At 41.5% G+C, this 20,852-nt stretch overlaps 1 protein-coding gene across 4 annotated transcripts in view; it reads right to left on the bottom strand.

Annotated features, from left to right (window-relative positions):
- The window catches only part of ATP2B4 (ATPase plasma membrane Ca2+ transporting 4), a 941,067-nt gene that overhangs the window by 30,232 nt on the left and 889,983 nt on the right, over positions 1-20,852 (bottom strand). The window contains exon 22 of one of the 4 annotated variants that reach the window (XM_078644686.1): positions 3,011-3,127. The exons of 2 other annotated variants lie outside the window; for them this stretch is intronic. In XM_078644686.1, coding sequence (XP_078500812.1) covers positions 3,011-3,127 — 117 coding nt within the window. Of the gene's footprint in view, positions 1-2,932; positions 3,128-20,852 lie in introns of those variants that run through there. One more of the 4 variants, XM_078644685.1, reaches the window with a different exon arrangement.

Here is a 20,852-nt window from a genome sequence, read left to right as displayed (position 1 = left end):
ATCATATGGATGTATATGTGCCTGTGAATGGCACAATACATGAAGGATGTAGTGCTGTGCAGTGCGTGTATGCTATTCGCATGTGCTGGCTGGCTGTTTGCCTCTGAAGAGTACAATACATGGACGATTCTGTGGTTTTCTTTTGGTAGACCCAGTGCTGACTGTGGACCATGGGAGAAGAAGTAAAGGAATCACCTCTCACCCCCCCCCCACCTCCCAGACAGATTTGTGGATTGCTGAACACCTGTAAGCTGGGTAGGACACAGTGGAGGAAGAGAGAGCCAAACTCGTCAGTACACTTTGATTTAGAGAAAGGCAACTAGGGAGGGGCTTGGGCACATCTCAGGAAGGATATAGGACTGATAAGAGTCACAAAGAGCAGGGCTGAGATTGGGTAATCTTTTGATACACACATCATTGTGGCTGACATCCATGTGTGAACTCGCGTCACTCCCATGGCCTGTGCTGAGGGCTATCAGATTTGGAGTAGCTCCTGCTGTGACAGATGCTTTCTGGAGGATGTTGCAGATCTTGTCACAATTGCTCTTGGGGTAATTGGAGTTATACCTCTAGAAAAAGTGGAATGGAGTACATACCATAATGCTGCACTAGATGCATTCTAGAGGAAGCATCAGCAAACTATGGAAAATATGTCACCTCAAGGCTGCAATGCACTAGAGTCTCCTGGACTTTACCCATCTGGTCCCAAATCTCAACAGTGGAAACAGAAGTTCTTCTTGACACAATAGGGCTATTCATGTCATGGGGCTAGAAAGGGAACCGCTGGACCAGAGATGGAAAGGAGAACTAAGACCCTGTACGAATTAGTGTTCGAACCTGGAGCAGCATTCCTAAAAATCCGAGCCCGATGGTGGAATAAAACAATTTGAGATCGAGCCAGTGAATGGGAGAAACGTGGACCATGTGTATAGTCACAACAGCTACTCTGGAAACCTTTGGAGAAAAACAAGTTGGAAGCATCACGTCTAGGCTCAACACTAGATGTCAGGAGTATGCAGACCATATGTTACTGCCACACAAGCTACAAATAAATTACTCCCTTCACCCTAGTTTAACCTCTTTGATAGTAATGATTACATACATAACACATGTGATATACTACTCTGTGTACATACCTAAACCTTAAATGAACTCCTATGAGTCCTGAAATGGACCAGTGCTGTTCTTGTAGCCATCCAAGGATTTCTGTTCCTTAGGATATCCCTGAACTAATCAGACAAATTCTATTAAGCCACTATAGGTCCTTTCCTGAGCTGTGGATCAGGTCAGAGAATGATGGTAGTGAAGAACAATGAACCATGTAGCTGGTGCCACTGCTTCTTCCATTTGATTCACTTCCTTGTCTGCACCTAAAAGTTAGTTAAATAATAATGGACATTTCAGAGGATTTCAATTTAGTGTTAAAGCGTGTGTTCCTTTTTTTCCCCTTAGAGCTAAAGATGGTCATGGAATAACACCACTGTCTGTGTCTGTTTTTCATGTTGACCCACAAGAGGCTGTTCGGCATAGAGCAATACAATGTTAGCATGAGTAATTCTTTTAAGTCTAGTGCATGTGGTTTGTTTTCTGCCCTTTCCTTTTGTTACCAAGCCACGCTGCTTAAAACTTAGAACAACTTTCAGGAAGTAAAGGCTGGTCGCTAAGGTAAACTGGGTGGTCAAAGAGGTCAATTAGGGAGGAAATGGGATAGTGTCATCGTAGACGGAACTAATCAGGAACCACGGAGACTTTAAAAGATGCTCAGCTTCGAAAATGCAGACAGTCATATCAGCTCAAAGAGACAGCACTAAGTTATTAACCGCACACCTATGTTAATCGTGCATCAGAGGCATTTAGAACCAACCATTATTAAACAACCAAGTAGCACTTAGAATGGACCATCCATGAACAATTTGGTAGCACCGAAAGTTTCAGGTTTGCCAATCCCTGAAAGCACTGAAGGCAACAGGGACAGCACTTAGAAATACACATGTCTAAACTATGATGCAGTACAGAGTCATTCAGAACCATCTTTGGATAAGCAGCGGACTATAAATATTAATTACATACATTTATAATCAATGCCAAAGCAGAGACATGGAGCTCTTCCATAGTGGCCAACCGCAAAAGTCTCACTCCAAACAAATATACACAGTAGGAATGGAAAGCCCAAAAGAGCCTTTAGTTCAGTCAGAAAGCATGGCTTACCAGAAAAACACAAGAAATTCCATTGAAATCGCCTCCAAGCCCAAAAAAACCAGCAAAATGGTTCCAAACCCAAAAACCTAAGGAAAGCCACTACCGCAAAGAAGTAACACAAACCAACACACAAACACATTTGTGGTTCATTGAAGGGGTTCTGTATAGGGAACAACACTCCAATTTACTACAAATCCAAATTACCCCAAATCTCTGAATGCACACACTTCCAATTACATTTGAGCTTTGGGGGAGAGAAAGTCACAGCACTAAAGCTACAAGTCAAGGTTATTAAGCCAATTTAAAACAAATATGTAAAGAAAACAAGAAATTATTAATTAAAATACAGCAGTGTCAGAGATTCTGAGATTTAGATAGAAAACTAGAGCCATGGGGGTAAGTGACCACTTAGACAAGTGCATAGAACTCCCCCTTTCTAGCGGATCACATATTCTATTGACAGATGAAAGCAGATGTCCTGTGAGAAAAAGCAAACAGGCTAAAAATACATTAAAAAAACACTAAAAGGAGAGAAAAACAGGAAAAGATTGAAAATGGTTAAAGAGGTTATAGAGTTAACAACAGGCAACGCTTTCTGAGCAGGCAATTAACATCGTGCTGGGTGAGAAATAAAATGAAATGCAAAAGAGAAAAAAGGATCCAAAGCAGTTAGGTCAGAGTGAGTGTGGCAAGAGCACTGATGAAGATTTAAGTCATGCACGAGAAGAGACTGTCACTCACTGCCCGCAGAAGGAGAAGCAGCAGCAGCAGCAGAAGTGGTAGGAGTGGAATTGGCGGAGGACAGAGCTACATGGGTTGGGCTAGAGACATGTTTAACGTCATGGTGCTGGCTAAGGATGGAGGGCTGCCGCCTGAGAGCCCCTTGCAAAGAGCTGGAGCCGGTCTGGAATGTATAAACTACGTCCATCTGCAAAGAATCAGAAAGTGAGACAGCTTCACACCACAGTTATAGGGAGTAATAAGAGTGAGGAGGGAAAAAGAATACAGAGAGGAGGAAGGGGAAGAAATAGGGTAAGGGCTTCTCAGAATGGTTAGGGTGTGAGTACAGACGGTAGGTGGGAAAGATGTCAGAGAAAGTGAGAACCAGAAAGTAAGACAGCGTCATACAACATTCATTATTAGATTGTAGAGGGGGTAAAGAGGGACGGGTGAAAGGCAGGAGAAAAGAAATACCAGTAGGACAACATCAATATCACAATTATCAAGGGAGATGTGGGAATGAACAGGGAGAAGAGATGAGAGATGGTGGAAAGGATGTCAAAGAAGGAGAGAACCTGAGAGGTAAGAGTTTCACAAATCACACCTCAGGTATTTTAAGTGGGGTAGAAGGAGGAATGGAGTGAAGTAGGAGTGCAAAGGAACTGTGGGAAAGTACCAGCTTCACACCTTTGTGGGAAGAGGATTTGAAAAGGAAAGGAGAGAATGAAGTATAGGTGGATGGAAGATGGAAGAAACTACAATGTATGGCAGCTTCACAGAAAAGTGTAAGGGGTATTTATGAGTATGAAAGGCAAGGGGGGATAGGGAGAATGGGCAAAAGAAGGAAGGATTGAAAATAACAGAGGTACCAGCAAGAACTTCACATCAATTCAATGGAGATATGAGTGGATAGGGGGAGTGGATACAAGGAAATGAAGTGAGGACAGGCAGAGGGAAGAATGGACAAAGTTAAGCAGGAACAGGGAAAAATGTTGTAACTGCTTGATGACAAAGCTATATCTGGGTTGGAGGGAAAGAGACAAAGCTAAGGGGGGCAGAACAGAAGAAAAGAAAGGAATGGCAGAGATAGGAAGAAGGCAGGGAATGAGAGAAAGAAGGAACGGGATAAAGGATAAGAAAGGACAGAATGCGAGATAAGGAGGGAAGAGACCATCAGATACCTCCATTACACTACAGATAAGGGAGGGAGATAAGGAAGGAGAATTACAGACTGAGGTAAGGAGAAGTCTAAGGGAGGAGGAAAGAAATTGGGAAAAAAAGAATATAAATAATAACATGGCAGTTTCACACCACAGTTATAGATAGTAGATGGAGCGAGTGGGGGAGGGACAAATCCAACACAGAAGTTCACAGCCCAGTTACAGGGAGACGTGATAGGAAAAAGGAAATGCTCATGTATGGGATGAAACAGGACAGATAGTCAGCATCACACCACAAAATACAGAAACACTGCGTTCACATAGAGATATAGGTGCCATGACAGGGGCAGAAGAAAGGAGGCACAGGGGCAAGTGGAACGGAAAGACAAATGAGAAAATGGGTCAAGTAGAAAAAGGGTAGGAAAGGATCGGTGGAGAAATGGCAAGGGGAAAAAGAGGAAAGGAGGTATGGAAGGGGGAAGAGGAACAGGGAAGAAGGGGTATTCACAAGTGAGGGACAATAGAAATGCAGTGCAGAGAAGCCAAAGGAAAGGTGTAGGTGGTAAAGAAGAGTGGGAGTAAGAAGGGGAAAAATGGCAAATAGGTACTTAGTGAGAGATATAGGCTAGCTGGGTGCAAAATAGCACAGTTGTTGTTAAGAAGATAGGCACTAGAGAGACGAAAGGAATAGAGTTCTTGGAATGTAATAAGGGAAAAAAGCAGAGAATCAGAAAGAGTAAGAGAGAAACTTACCTTCCAGATAGTCCTATGTTCTACATTACACCTTCAGTCAGCCTTGTCTTTTTAGCCAACCGCACTTTTGCACATCAATGTAATAGAACAACCAGAAATGAATAATCCACAATGCCAAGAGCGGTTGACTAAAAAGGCAGGACAAGCAAAGGCATCATATAACGGGGGGCACCTGATCACTATGCAAAACATGCAGCAACAAAAGCAACCAAATAGGACTTTTGAGTCTACAGTTAGTCCCTGCAGAAGCACTGCAGGGACCTCGGCATAAAAATGCACATACAGGAGGCAGATGCACAGGGCAGGGGTACACACTTTAAGTGTTGGAATCCAGTGTCTGTTATTAGCTGCAAATGACATAGATCATGAATTCATCTAAAGCCTGCAACTGATAAGCTCTGATTAAAAGCCCCCACAGAATTGGGACCCTTACAGAAAGCACAAGTTCATACAGATGGACAATGGTGGCCCTTCCCCATCTATCTAGACAGTGTGAACGCCAATCTGCACATTCATTGATGGCGCATCTACCATCAAATAAATACATGGGGCTTTCCAGAGAGTCCTAAACACCACACAATGCATCCTTGTTATGTGGAATTAGGCAAACACATCTTTTTGACAATTCCAAGACTATGATGGTGACTGTACCTGCCTTTTTCCCTAAACCAACAAATGTCTTTACATCTTGGAAGTCCCATTTCCTTCTGGGTTAGCTAGGACCAAAACAAAGTCCAACTGCATAGACTAGGGCTTTAGCAGACAAGTATGTCAGTGGCATTTAGGAGATGTTCCCACTTGGGAGTTCCCCCTGAGCTCTCAATGAAGCACATTGATGCCTTCTAGCTCAACTCATAATCATGTCTTAGGCACGCAGTTTCGCCTTTCTGTTCTTGTACTGTCACTGCCATTTCCAATCTCCTTTTCTGTACAGTATTGCATATCCTAGTAACCCTTTGTGTAGTATGATATTTCATGTGCCTAAAAGTAATCTGTAATTAAATACACACATCTGCATTTTCTTTTTAGAATTCTCACAGGTTTATATTTTCCAAGTTGGGTGAAGCATTTGCATAGGCTTGCAAAGGGTGTGTTTGAGTATGACTACCACTTTTAATCTTTGCAATGCTTACTCTGCCCCCAAGGTGGAGTACTGATGCCATGTGGTAACTGAGGATTAGGCCGATCTCTCAATATGCACTGAGAGAACGGGGTCTGATGTTAATGTTTGACAAGTAATAAGAGGGAAAAAGAAAGGAGGCAGGAGAGGCATGGAGAGAGAGAGAGATAGAGTCATGTTCCGAGAGAGAGAGAGAGAGAGAGAGAGAGAGAGAGAGAGAGAGAGAGAGAGAGAGAGAGAGTCATGTTCCGAGAGAGAGAGAGAGAGAGATAGAGAGAGAGAGAGAGAGAGAGAGAGAGAGTCATGTTCCGAGAGAGAGAGAGAGAGAGATAGAGAGAGAGAGAGAGAGAGAGAGAGAGAGAGAGTCATGTTCCGAGAGAGAGAGAGAGAGAGAGAGAGAGAGAGAGAGAGAGAGAGAGTCATGTTCCGAGAGAGAGAGAGAGAGAGAGAGAGAGAGAGAGAGAGAGAGAGAGAGAGAGAGTCATGTTCCGAGAGAGAGAGAGAGAGAGATAGAGAGAGAGAGAGAGAGAGAGAGTCATGTTCCGAGAGAGAGAGAGAGAGAGAGAGAGATAGAGTAATGTTCCGAGAGAGAGAGAGAGAGAGAGATAGAGTCATGTTCCGAGAGAGAGAGAGAGACAGATAGAGAGAGAGAGAGAGAGAGAGAGAGAGTCATGTTCCGAGAGAGAGAGAGAGAGAGAGATAGAGTCATGTTCCGAGAGAGAGAGAAAGAGAGAGAGTCATGTTCCGAGAGAGAGAGAGAGAGAGAGAGAGAGAGAGAGAGAGAGAGAGAGAGAGAGAGAGAGAGAGAGAGAGAGAGTCATGTTCCGAGAGAGAGAGAGAGAGAGAGAGAGAGAGAGAGAGAGAGGTTCCGAGAGAGAGAGAGAGAGAGAGAGAGAGAGCGAGAGATAGAGAGCGAGAGCGAGAAGGTGATTGATTAATACCAGATAAGAGCCAAGAGGGCCAGATAAGAAGGGAGGGCAAGAGACACAGTGGGGCACGGATTTGAGATGTGCAGAGTCAATGCAAAATGAAGAGGAAGACAAGGAGGAGCATAGTGATAGAAATGGAGGGGAATCTGGAAATTACAAAGGGTACAGATGACGTCATCACAGCAATTACACATAGATACAAGAGCAATGGAGAGAATTATTGGTTGGAAATAATCAGGAGTAGGTAAGGCGTGATGAAAGGCAGAAGAACATAGGAGTAGGATACACAGGAATACAAAATCACCAGGGTAGGCAGAAATAGGGAAGGCAAAAAAAACCCATTTTACTTAGAGTGATATACAAGACTGCAGTACAATGTCCAATGACAAAAAATGTCCAGAAAAGTTGGTTTCTATAGAGCACCGAGATTCTTCTTGCGTTCTCAATGGTGTAACTTCTTTTCTACTGCTTTAAAATGAAAATGTTTTGGTCAAATCACAATCTAACATATGGATATATATATATATATATATATATATATATATATATATATATATATATATATATATATATATCTATATACATATATATAAACATATACACACATATATATATACACACATATACATTACATATATATATATATTATATACACACATACTATATATATATATATATATATATATATATATATATATATATATATATATATATGTATAAAACAAGGCAGCCTGTAGAGAGAGGGGGTTAGATCAGAGCGAAGGAAAAAGAGCAAATATATATCCATCTCATTGTGTGTGGGTAGTGGTCTGTAGCCCACCCAGCAGTATCTAAAGCATGTACCTTGAGAAAAAAATCCACCTGCAATGTTCCAGTGTGGAGGGGCAGGGCAACAATATTATTCAGGGTAGACCTAACTGGAATTCAGATTTTTGTTCCGTGGAATATTCTGTAGAGCATCTTGTAAATTTCAGGATTTCAGCAGAAATTACATCGCACAAGAGACACAAGTACATTGAGAGAGAAAGATTGGATACGAAGAATATAAATATATAGCGAAGGTGAGAGACAGAAAGAAACAAAGTGAGAGACAGAAACAGATACTTTCCTAACGTACACGTTTCTATATTCAGCAATTGTCATAAATATAGAATTCTCAGAAACATGCGAGTCAAAGATTCTTTAAAACGTGTCACTTCACAAATATTATGTCAGACAACATTGGTACCCATAAACTCTCCTCTTTATTATTCACTATGAACTTTATGTCTGTTGCTTATTCACTGCAGTAATCCGAGGTGCATTTGGGGAGATCAAGTAGGATCCTTACTGGAAGAATGGCCTCTTCTCCAGAGCCAACAACTTATAAGTCCACGCATCTATCCCTCCAGGGAAATCAATGTAAAAGACTTCACTTCTCTTCACGTAATCTGAAGAGTGGGTTGCCTGTGAGTAGAAGGTTCAGCATCCCTTGTTGAACACCAGCATTTATGCAAGCAGAGTTAATCAGAGTGGAGCAGATTCATGCAATGGACAACTGAGATACCAGACAGAGCTCCAGAAGGCCTTAGTTGGCTACCTCCTGAATCTCTAAACTCTCTTCTTTGAGGACATGGTCCACAAACTAAACATATATAAATACCCAAAAGTATCTGTCATAACTCCGCAGTGAAGCAAATGACTTGCAGCTTACATGGTTGTGGAAGATACTGGTCATTGTTTATGACCCAACAAATTAATGCTTTTCTTTTCTCAGTGAAATTCGGGATGGGTTTGATGGTACATAGCTTTTAGCCACGTCAGAGACTATAACTGACCCAGAATACATACATTTTACGCTCGAGAGGATGCTGGTCTGCAGGTCTATATTTTTTTCATCACTAGATGAGTTGCCGCCTTCATCATTAATCAGTCTCTAATATCTTGGAACATTGCTGGACTTGCTGGGAGATTGGAGGATGATGCATGGTTGGATTATGTAGGAGCCCAGGGGATCCTGTGTTTACAGGAGACTTGGACACGGACTGCTTATGACATTGAGGGCTTTCAATCATTTAATGTTTTGGCCGTTCCATCGACATCTGGGAGGGCAAAGGGCGGCATAATGACAGCGTTGTCCATAAAACTACAGAAGTTGATAACTTCGAAATTGGTGGACACAATTTGGTATCAATTGTTGTTACTAGAGCATCTTTTCCCAGAACCTGTACTGTTAGTCAATTGGTATCACAATATCTTTAATGTTCGTGATACATCGATAATTGAAAGTCTGGAGGATGCAGTGGGCAAAGTACGAAGCGAGCACCCTTTATCGCCTATCATTTGGGTTGGCGATTTCAACTGTTCATTGTGCAGTTTTGGAGATTCAAATGTGTGTGGACTGGAAGACTTAAACACACAGCCCTTGATCCACTTCAAACACACACCCCAGGAGGATGCTTTGAACAATATTATCATCATGAATGACTTGTGTGTGGTTGAACCCTGGTCAGCCCCCAACATACCACAAATACCAACTTTTCAGGGTACAAGGGGAGAGATGAGTACCATTGATTTTGTTCTGGTATCCAGTAACTTTCTTAAATATGTTGAAAAGCTCGAGGTGGTGGCTAATCCCGCAAGTGACCATAACCCCCTAATGTTGTAATTTATTTATTTAATTGCTTATATCGCGCTAGAATCGACCCATGAGGTATCTCCGCGCTTTGCTCGCAAAAGTTCTAAAGTATATTGTCTCTGCGGAAGCCACAGGGAGGGTTATGCTATCTGAAACAGAAGAGTTTTTAAGGCCTTCCTAAAACATAAATGGTTGTCATTGTGTCTTAGGTCAGATGGAAGTTTATTCCACATGGTTGGGCCTATAAATGATAGGGCACGTCCACCTTGTCTGACTTTTTTTACAGAGGGGATTTCCAGTAGACATTGGTTGCTAGAACGTAATAAACGTTCAGGTTTGTATATCTGAAATTTTTGTGCCAGATATCTGGGGCCTTGCCCATAGAGACATTTGTGCACTAGGCAACAGATTTTAAATGTGACACGCTGTCGTATGGGCAACCAATGAAGGTGACTTAACAGAGGTTTGGACGGGGTCCTTGCGGGAGCATTTAGAATTAATCTGGCCGCCGTATTTTGGACCACCTGCAAACGATTTAACGCCTCCTCTTTGCTGATATGAGGAGGCCGTTGCAGTAGTCTAGGCGACTTATCACCAGTGCCTGTACAAGGGTCTTCTTGTGATTGTCAGGCAACATAGGGAAGATTCGCCTTAACTGGCCAATTGTTCTAAAACAGGCTCCTGTAACATAGTTAGCATGTTCCTTTAAACTCAAGGTCTGATCCAGTTTTACCCCCAAGTTCTTAACAATTGGCTTTGGGCATGGGACGGGGCCAAGATCTAGAGGCCACCAGTCGGGAGACCAGAGCATGCTAGCTTTCCCAAATAGCATTACCTCGGTCTTCCCGACGTTACACTGGAGGCAGTTAGTAGCCATCCAGTGGGACACTGCTCTCATGCCCTCGGCAAATTTGTTCTTCACATCGGGCGTAAGAGAGCTGAAAGGGAAGAGCAGCTGGGTGTCATCGGCATATGACACTGGTGTGAACCCAAACCTTCTCACAATCGCTGCAAGGGGGGCCACATACACATTAAATAATGTGGGGCTTAGACATGAGCCCTGTGGCACCCCCTTAGTGAGTACCCTCGAGGTGGAACGATAGGGTCCCATGCTAACAGATTGTGAGCGGCCGGAGAGAAAGCTCTCCAACCAGGACAGTGCCAATCCTCCAATACCCACTCTCTGCAATCGGCCGAGAAGAATCTCATGAGACACAGTATCAAAGGCTGCCGACAGGTCTAACAGCACCAGAATCATCGATCCTCCTCTATCCTGTGACATCTTGATGTTGTCAGTCACGGAGAGGAGCGCTGATTCTGTGCTGTAGTTGGGCCTGAACCCAGATTGTGATGGGTCCAGGCCCCCTGTCGCCTCTATGAACCTGGAAACATGGATGTTTACATGCTTCTCGGCCAATTTACCTAAAAAAGGTAGGAGAGAGATGGGACGGAGGTTGGAGAGTTCTGTCCATGGTAAGGCCGTGTTCTTCCGTATTGGGTTCACAACTGCCTCCTTCCACTGCCGAGGGAGCTGACCTTCTTTGAAAGAAAGGTTTAGAATCTTTTGAATTGTGGGGCAAAGAATTTTATTCAAGGTGACAGTTAGTTTAGCTGGTATCAAATCAAGAGGGGATCCTGTTTTCATATTGTTTATTAGTGTTTGGGTGTCACTATAACTAATCTCAGGGAAGGTGAGTAGAACACCTCTAGATGTATCAGGAAGATGATTTATCATCATTTGTCATTGTGCCTCCCAGTACAAGAATCACCAAAGATTTTGGACCAGCCAATTAAGTACAGCAAGAATCAGGGAGTTAGTTTAAAATGGGGGAAGGTAGATGCGATAAAATTGGAGGAAGATATATTTGTTAGCTGTAAATCGGAAATGGAATCATGTCTACTCCCAGCTCCTGACCCCCATAAGGTTATTGAGTGTTTTGAGAAATTATGTGGGCATGTAGCAAAGCACCTTAGGAAACCCAAGGGAAAGGGTGGCCAAAAGGCCTTTAGATGGTTTGACTCTGTTTGTTCTGCCACGCACCAATCCCTAAAACTAGCCCTGCACCAAAAACCAAGAAATAGGGAATTGGTAAGAACTAGTAGAAAGGCCTACAAGGAGGCTATTGTAAAAAGAAAGCAGGACCTAAAAAACAATGCTTGGGAAGACCTTGAAAAGGCTGCAGATCTAAAAGACAGTAGACTCTTTTGGGAGGTCCTAAATCGCCCCCTTTTTAAGAATGATAATAAAGAAACTATAGCTATGCAGGTCACCGCTGAACAATGGGTCCTACATTTTACTTTGATTTTTAATCCAAATTCTATTTTAATAACGGCAAGTTCAGATAGTACAGGGGAACGTGCGTCATCTCCCTCGGCTTTGACCCTCAGCTCTTCATTTACACTGACAGAGATTGAGGAAGCTATAGAGAAGGGTTTATTACTAAAAGCTCCAGGCCCAGATATTGTACCCTTGGACCTTTTTAAACACAATGTGAAATTGTGGGCACCCCTATTATTGAATGTATTTAAGGCTGTTGTGGTTGGGCGCATCCCTGGTCCTGGAAGGAGGCAATTGTAGTGCCTATTTTCAAGAAGGGTGATAGGTGCGATCCATGTTGCTATCGTCCTATATCCCTAATAGATGCCTCATGCAAAATCCTGGGCAGGGTTATCCTAGCTAGATTAGAAAGCTGGGCAGACTCAACAGGTCTCATAGTTGATTCCCAATATGGATTTAGGCGAGGAAAGGGGACTGTCGAGCAGTGCCTGAACTTGCCACTAATTATAGGCAAGTACATGAAGGCAAAAAAGTCCGCAATACATCTTGCCTTCATGGACCTGTCGAGTGCATTCAACACTGTTTGCAGACATAAGTTGTGGCAGATGATGGATGACATGGGCTTCGAGGAACCATTGGTTACATTGCTTCGAAGGCTACATGCAGCAACAACTGTATCAGTTAGATTTGGCCCTGGTGGCGAAATGACAGAATGGATTCCATCAACTGAGGGTGTCCGTCAAGGATGCATTTTGGCGCCTTTCCTCTTTTTGGTATACACAAACGGGTTAGAAAAGCACTTGGTTGCGACTTTCCAAAAATTAATGGCAAAAGTATTCCCATGCTTTCCTATGCAGACGATACTGTCTTAATGACCTTGACTGGGAATAGCATGCAGGTATGTTTAGATGCCTTCAACACTTTCATGCTGGACCTCGACCTGAAGGTAAATTTTGACAAATCTTTTGTAATGTGTTGTGGTCCCAAAGGGTCAAGCATTAGGAAGTTTGTGGTAAATAATCGCACAATTGGAAAGGTGGAGAAATTTAACTATCTTGGTAATTTGTTTAATAGCAAACTAAGCTGGACTCCACTTATGAAGGTACGAGCCCAGAGTGCGACCCGGGCAATAGAAGGCATCTTCCGTTTTTGTAGTAAATTGGGCCAAAAACATGAAAAGCACCTCAAAACCCTCTATATATCTAAATGTCTATCGGTGGCCACTTATGGGGCAGGGGTGTGAGGGACTGAAACACCAACTGTGATACAAGTGGTGGAAAATAATTTTATAAAACGGGTTTTATCAGTTCCCAAAGGTTGCTCTAACATCTTTTGCCACAAAGAAATGGGATTGGTCAGTGTTTCTGATACTATTCGTTTGTCCCCTTTATTGTTATGGGGCAAAATATGGCGATCTGAAGACTTGCAACTAACTAAAGATATTATCAGTGATTGCATGGCCTTAGAAAATTCAAAACAGATCCCTTGGTTGTCCTATGTTTGTAACATGTTTAATACGATTGGCCTGGGTTCCTTTTATGACAAGCCAGAAAAAATAGAGGGAAACCAAAAGGCGGTCATAAAGACAATGTATTGGAAATCATTGAATTCACCATCTTTGGACGATGTTAATGTTTATGTCTGTAAACCCCAAACTCAGTTTTATTTAACATTTACTCTCAATGTTCAATGGCGATTCTTACTAACAAGATTTAGATTGGATATTCTGCATTTTCTGCTCGCTTTCCCGAAACAAGGGGGTTGGTGTGAGAGGCTGCCCCCTTGTCCATGTAATAACAGGGTTAGCCAAAGCACCATCCATCTGGTCCTCTTTTGCTCCTTATATCAAGAACCAAGAATCCGGTTTATTAAACCAATTCTGAAGGGGAGGCAATTTTGCACTTATAAGGAAGGGTATGATTACCTGTCATCACTGTCTTCTGTTGAAACCTGTTGCGCTATGTTACATTTTACCAGAGTTTCGTTAAAGATTAGGAAGGGCTATGGTTAGTACTAATATGTATATAATGTTTTCTGGCCAAAACTATGTACTTATATTTTTATAATGGTCCTTTTATTATGTCTCTTACTAATTTTGGTAAATTGTGTATCCAAAACGTTCTTTTTTATGAGGTATGATGATCTGTATGTTCAGCACTTCTATGATCCATTTTATGAATCGAATAAAGTTTTAAAATGAAATGAGTCATATAGTAAACAATCCCACAATAGGGTTTCCAAATTCCCCAGACTAGATGAAACAAAGGGACATTTCAGAACCCGTATTGCTGGAAATTGTTAATGTTGTATTATTAAGTAAGAGGACAAGCGTTTTTCTTTCTCTGGTTGGTCCTTTTACAAAGATACCCATGGAGAGTTCCAGTAGCCTTGAAACCAAAGAGGCAAGACATCTCACTGCAGCGCAATGTTGGAGTGTCCCAAATCGCAGATGTTGCAGCCTAGAGGTCAGATAATCGAAAGCGTAGTTTTAGCACACCTTTGTTTATGACCTAATGGAATGTGGCAATCATCTATTGGGGAAACTCTGGATAGGCAGCCTGTAGGAAAAAAATTAGGTATTAACCCCTAGGATGACTGTGAGAAGTTGGGTGCCTCCTCAGGGCGTGAGAAAATTATAGTCTTTGCAGTAGAATAGCAGATAGCTTTTCTTCCTTTGAGTCTGAGACAGCAGGTGCACTTCTCTTCTTGTGGCTACCACAATCCAAAGGGAAAGATTTGGATTAAGTCACGAATTGAGTGTCTTGATGACGAGTTTTCTGGCATATGCTTCAGAGGAGGAAATGGGCAGAAAGAACATTACTGGAGAGATTTGACAGAGAATGAGAATGGCTAACTAAATGTCTTGGATGGCATCAAGCTGGTTTAAAGTGAACCTCTCATTAGCATGTGTGTTGACATCCAGTGCTTTCACATTAAGGGCTCAGTTGCTGCATTCTATGATGGGTATCTCAACTGAGGGACAGCTGATGAAAAGAATGACATTCTTCGAGGCCAATAGAACTTTTGAAATCACGTCTTTCAATGTTTGTCAGGAACAGTGTTCACAGTATTTGTTTGGGATCTTGTCAGGGGATCAACGGGCGTCTAAGGAAGACACTTGAGGAGAGATGGGAGTTTTCTAGCTTTATCCGATGGTTTGAACCATCCATCAGTAAGAAAAGACACACATCATTTTTGAACACCAGCTTTCTTTGAGATAAAGGCCTTCTCTGTTCTTTCTGCCAAAAAAGGCATTCTACAACAGTCTGGAGGCCAGAACAGAGATCGATCATCTTTTTCTGTTTTCTGTACCTCATGAAATTAATAATTCAGAAAGACTATAGGCATGACTGGAAAGTTATTAAAATAGGCAAGTATTCAGACTGTAACAGTACTGCACACTGGCACAGTTCGGGAGGACGCATGAAACTAAACTGGCAGAACAGATTTCTTCCATGGAAGGCTGTTATGTCTATCTTTCACTTTCATTGATTTTCTTCCTTTTAAAGATGGGTCTTAAATAGCTTCAGAGGCCTTTGTGCCTCACAGTTTTATTTTTAATCGGCAACTGGCCATGTTTAAAAAAGAAAGAAATCAGCATCGTGATTAGTATGCATGTTTTTAAAGTATAGCAATTGTCAGGGATTCCACTAACAGGCAGATACATGCACTCCATAACAGGTAACAGCACTAGCCTGCCTGTTTGGCAAAGAATGCAACTTATTTTTTTATAAGAGAAGGTAATGGACAGTTAAAGCGTGCTGGCTCATCAAGGCTTATTTCCGTTTTATGGTATTAATTTTAGATATTTGAAATAGTTTAAAGTTACCAGGGTAAGGTTTTCTTATACTTTAAACTAATTACGACAGCACACTTGATAAAGAACAAGGACCACATTATTTGCACTGCGACTGAAGCAGTCCTCTTAAGTGGTTGAATTTTGAATTACTATTGTGGAGCAGGTCAAATGGATCATTACTAATAAAACATACATATGACCTGATTACGAATATCATGGTATTGGCGGTGACCAAACTCAGCTCATGAAATTGACATTACAGTGTAGTAGCACAGCTCCAGTATCATGCAATAACCAGTTAAATTCCATGGAATGGGGAATAACCATAAGGACTTGGTCGTAAAATCACACTGTATTCCCAGTTCCATTGGCTCTAAAGCATACATTTAGCACATCCTCTAAGCAGATGGCAAATGTATGCTGCGGTTTCTGCAGTGAGGTGGGGGAGGGAGAAGTGGGGAGAAGCGTAAGCTAGATTCTGGCTATGCTCCCACTTACCTGTAGAAAATGGCGAATGAGATTTGGCTGCTGCAGCAGCTAGAACCTCTTATGATTTTCCAGTTGGAATTTCTGCCCTGTAAAATCAGGTCCTGTATTAAAACACCTGAAAAAAACGGGTGTGAAAGCACCAGCTCACTCAGAATCACGCTGAGTGGAATTCCACTGGAAGTCATCTGAATATGGAAAATAAATAATTAACTGTAAACGGCATCAAGAAAATATCTCAGCATGGAGGAGAATGACGAGTTGTAGGCAATAGTGGGGTTTGTTACATCTGTATCCAGTCTGAGATATGTGAATTGATCATTCAAGACAATAATAAGTTTGAGTGCTGAGTTTTGCCATGCTTTTTCACAAATACTCTGTCTTGGGGAAAACGTCTTGGAAGAACTGAGCACTCTTCCTTATCTTGGCGTAAACTTATCAAAGTAAAGCATTTTTCATAGAAACAGCAGATCAGTGGCATTGGAGCAGAAATATGTAATGAACTTTCACAACAAATTGATAAAGTGATCTATGTCGAGACTGGATGTGCTTGGCCAAGGGGTTGGATATATGGGGCCTTACACCTTTGCACCACTCAATTTCAGAATCTAGTGGAGGTAAATGTAACACGTCTTTGAGCAATTATGCATTTCATGATCAAAACAATGCCTTGTTTTTATTTCTGAGCGAGTAAGCTCTCAAGCAATAACAAGGACAACAGGTTACTTAGCCGAAGCTTGGAAAAAACATAGCCTGGGGCAGTAAAATTAGCACTTCTGTTGCCTGCACCCTTTTACACTTATGTTCCCTTTGGTCAGGGTTTTATTGTCTCAAGAGACTTCGCTTTAGCCAATAAGTTTTAGGAGAAGCATTTTAGTATACATTTCATTGTACTGCAATTGCCACTTTATTTTCTTTAGAAGGCTTTTCAGAAACAGGAGTATTTTTTAGGGAGCCAAAACGTTTGTCAGTTACATTTTAATATATATGGTCTTGTCTGCATAAGCAAATTACCAACATGGCTTCAAAGACAACAGCTGTATGATCCTGGATCTCAAAATTATGACGACATTTATGTTAATAGTGATATCCCATTGCCTTTCTAAGTCTTACCAGTTTCTCTGTACAGATAGATTTACTTTTCTCGAATTGAGAAAAACGCTTTGAACTTTATAGGATTCTTCATTATGTTTTCTGCATTACGTTACTATAATGTGAATCACAGCAAAACTCTGCTGGAGCTGTCTGGTGTATTCTTTGCAAGGAGGGGTTGCCGAGTTGCAAAAAATACTTGAGATGCTGCCTACACAGCAATTATGACTGATTAAGTACACAGCTGTTGTCATTTTAAGGAATTTGAAACAGTTCATGAAGAAGTTGTCTAATTGGCAAAACGCCTGCCTAAGCAGTTGCGGCACATTGGGAGGAGGGGCTGGATCGGTTAATCAGGGCCTGATACAGAGTTTACCATATTAAGGTGAACAAACCAGTTGTAAGCAATACGTCCTACAACAGAGGTTGACACATTAAGACAGACCACAGAATAGGCCGAGATCAGATTCTGGTGTTATCCTTAGGAAATATCATAACTTTGTGAAATTTCAGCCTGGATGATGACTCAGACTTAACATCTGCACTCAGCTTTACTCAAGCTGCTGGAAGTAGCTCATTAACTGCCATTTTTCTTGAAGAATAACTTTGCATTCATGTTTTTTTTTCTGATTAATGCCCAGTCTTTCCACAGATTCTTCATTTTAAAGTATCCCCAAGCGTTATAGTTAATCAGGAAATAGTTTTTGCAATACAGACATCGGTCATGAGGTGGTGTAGCTGCTGTACCAGATGTAGGTCTACTAAAAATCATTCAGTCTACTGATTTTGCTGATCCATGTAGGTGCCACCCATGCCTTGATATTCACTCCTCTTAATATCCGTATTCCAAAGAAGTCTGGACAAACAAGAGAGCAGCCAACATTATAAACTAAAAAGTTACTAAAGAATAAATCACTTCATCAAGCGCATAGAGGTGAGATTCTGATGATCAACGCAAGACAAAGCTCTCAATCGAACATCAATTTTCTTGTACACTTCAATGTGATGGCATGAATGGCTGAATGTCAATGTGACATTGATGGGCTAGATGTCTAAATGAGCACCCTAACTCAACAGGAATGCACTGACCAAATATGCTACTTGAGCAGTGTCTGCGCAAAAGCATTTTTCCATCAACAAATTATGTGGTGTGGATCTTTCAGGACCCTTCTGCGCCAGTCCTTCGGCCATAAACATCCTCTCTTTATTCTTCAAGATGTTTGCATTGAGGGAGAGGGGGAACTGCGGTGGATGCCTACTGGAAAAAGGTAGGAAATATCATCAAATGAATAATCTGAATGAACAACTGAGATGAGGTTTTCTCGTTCCAATGTGGCAGAAGGCCAATTTTCATTGAATCTGCAGGGGTGTTGTGTATCATCTAGATGAATGTGGTTTCGGCTTCTTCCTCACAACTTGGGGGAATGTTGCTGTGGCCCAGAAGGTAATAGGGTGCTTGCAATGGTTTTGACTGTTGGGGTGTACTGTAACCATAAACTCTGCTGTATTTGGGATAGAACTATCTAGTCGTTGATATCATTCAACTGGAGAATCGACCATGGCCCTACTTTCAAACATCACCAGATAGGAACTGCATGCTTCCTGCAATAGGCATGAAAAACCAAAGGGCATATCCATGGTTTTTAGCTGTCGGTCTGCAAACAAATCTGTAGACCGTGGTATCTTACAGGAATGATTACTGTGCATATGGATCTGGAATCCAAGTTATTTGTTTCAAATTCAGAGCAAAAAATATGGTAAGAGGTATATGTTCCATCTTTTACTAATTAGGAAAAGGTCCTCACATATGCATTTGAAGATTGTTTGTGACCACAAAAGTTATTCCCCAAAAGGTGCATGTGAATCATTTTGCTAGCAAACAAGAGGCACAGGTGGTTCTGACGGCAAGGGCACTTAAATCCCATATTTTCCTATCTGCCTTGTATATCAATTCATTTAGTCTCCTTGTCTACAGGGGCATTGAAAATGCATTTAGTTTATTTTGAGCTGAAAATTGTTGGACTGCCAAGCTCTACAGAGTCTGACAAGAATACATTTGGGCTCTTTACGTGCCATTGTCTTTGGAAGCTGGTGTGAAATAAAATGTGTCCCGTGCAGCAAGACTGTGGTCAACTAGTGCTTCATTAAACAGAATCAGCATTTTTGCTGTATGCCCAATCGAAATGTTATTAATAGATCAGACTTGTTATCCATAATCTATTACCATGGATGGATTCTTACAAAAATCTTCACTACCATGTCAAGAGTCTTATATATATTTTGGAAGAGATTTGAGTCACTAATCCTAATGCATCTCAACTGCTATGTGAAGAATATATTGTTTTCCACATACATGTCAGTATCAAACATGCAGGTAAACGCCTGTTAAACATACTAATATTTGCCACTAGGGCCTTTGTAAAAGGGGAAATAGTGGCAGAGTAGTGGAACTGGAGTCTTTCCAAATCCCCAAACATTTCTTTTTGCACCTGCTCATTTTGGTCAGGAGACACTGTTTTTTGTCAGATTTGCATGTTGTTGTCACAATCCATTTGCACAAGCATTTCAAAGTACTGGTGCTTTCTAGGAAAAACATGCTTCCTAGGACAAACATACTTCCAGAACACCATCACTTACTCAGTGTAAATTAGTGGTCTTTAAACACAGTCCACCTCGAAAACACACATTGTTTTTGATCTGGAAAAAGTGGTAGTAAAGAGTCGCCTTCCGTCATCCAAGAATGTCACATGAAACAGAGGACTTTTCCTCCCTGCCCTGTGTGCCAGCACTTATATTAGGATGAAATATGAGTTGCCATCCCTCATGTCAGATTAATTCCATCCCATATGGAGAGATGTTGCGAGCACGTAGAAACTGCTCAGAGGATATGGACTTTGAGAATAATCTGGTGGACATGACAAACAGGTTTAAAGCTCCAGGATATTCAGATAGGGTCGTTTCAGCAGCTAAAAGGAAAGTTAGAAATATATCAAGATCAGATACATTGAGACCTAAACCAAGCCTATTGAACGGTGAGGATACTAATAAATTGGTGTGGTTAGTTACTAATTTTGGAGAAGGGAATCACCAGCTATTTGGTATTCTCAAGAAGTACTGGCATTTACTATTAAGTGATACCGATATTAAGTCTGTGTTGAATGATAGACCAAGTATTACCTATAGGAAGGGTAATACCTTTTCAAATAAGCTATGCTCCAGTTATTTGAGCGTGCTAGACAAATCTAATTGGCTTAGTCGCCAACCGCATGGTTTTTATTATTGTGGAAATTGCAGTTCATGCAGATGGGCTGTCAGGAGGATTAAGGAATTCAATTATAACCATATGGGTACTTTCAAGATCAATTCTTTCATTAACTGTGAGACTACATATGTGGTCTATGTAATAGTTTGTTCGTGCTCCAAGATTTATGTGGGCAGTACAACCAGGAGATTGCGGGACAGAATGATTGAGCATTTCAGAGCTCTAAAAAATGGTGACACTAGATACCCAATTGCAGCACATTACGTTAGGACTCAGAATGATAGGATTAAACATCAATTTCACTATCATGGTATTGATGTAGTGAAGACTGATAAAAGAGGCGGTGATAGGACACTACAATTAAGACGTAGGGAATGTATGTGGATTATGAAATTGAGAGCAGTTGAGGATGGACTTAATTTAGATTCTGAACTACA

This window comes from Lissotriton helveticus, chromosome 5_1 (genome assembly GCF_964261635.1).
Source record: "Lissotriton helveticus chromosome 5_1, aLisHel1.1, whole genome shotgun sequence".
Lineage (NCBI taxonomy): Eukaryota > Metazoa > Chordata > Amphibia > Caudata > Salamandridae > Lissotriton > Lissotriton helveticus.
Note: the sequence above shows the minus strand (reverse complement) of the source record. Positions and strands in the feature narration are given on the sequence as shown.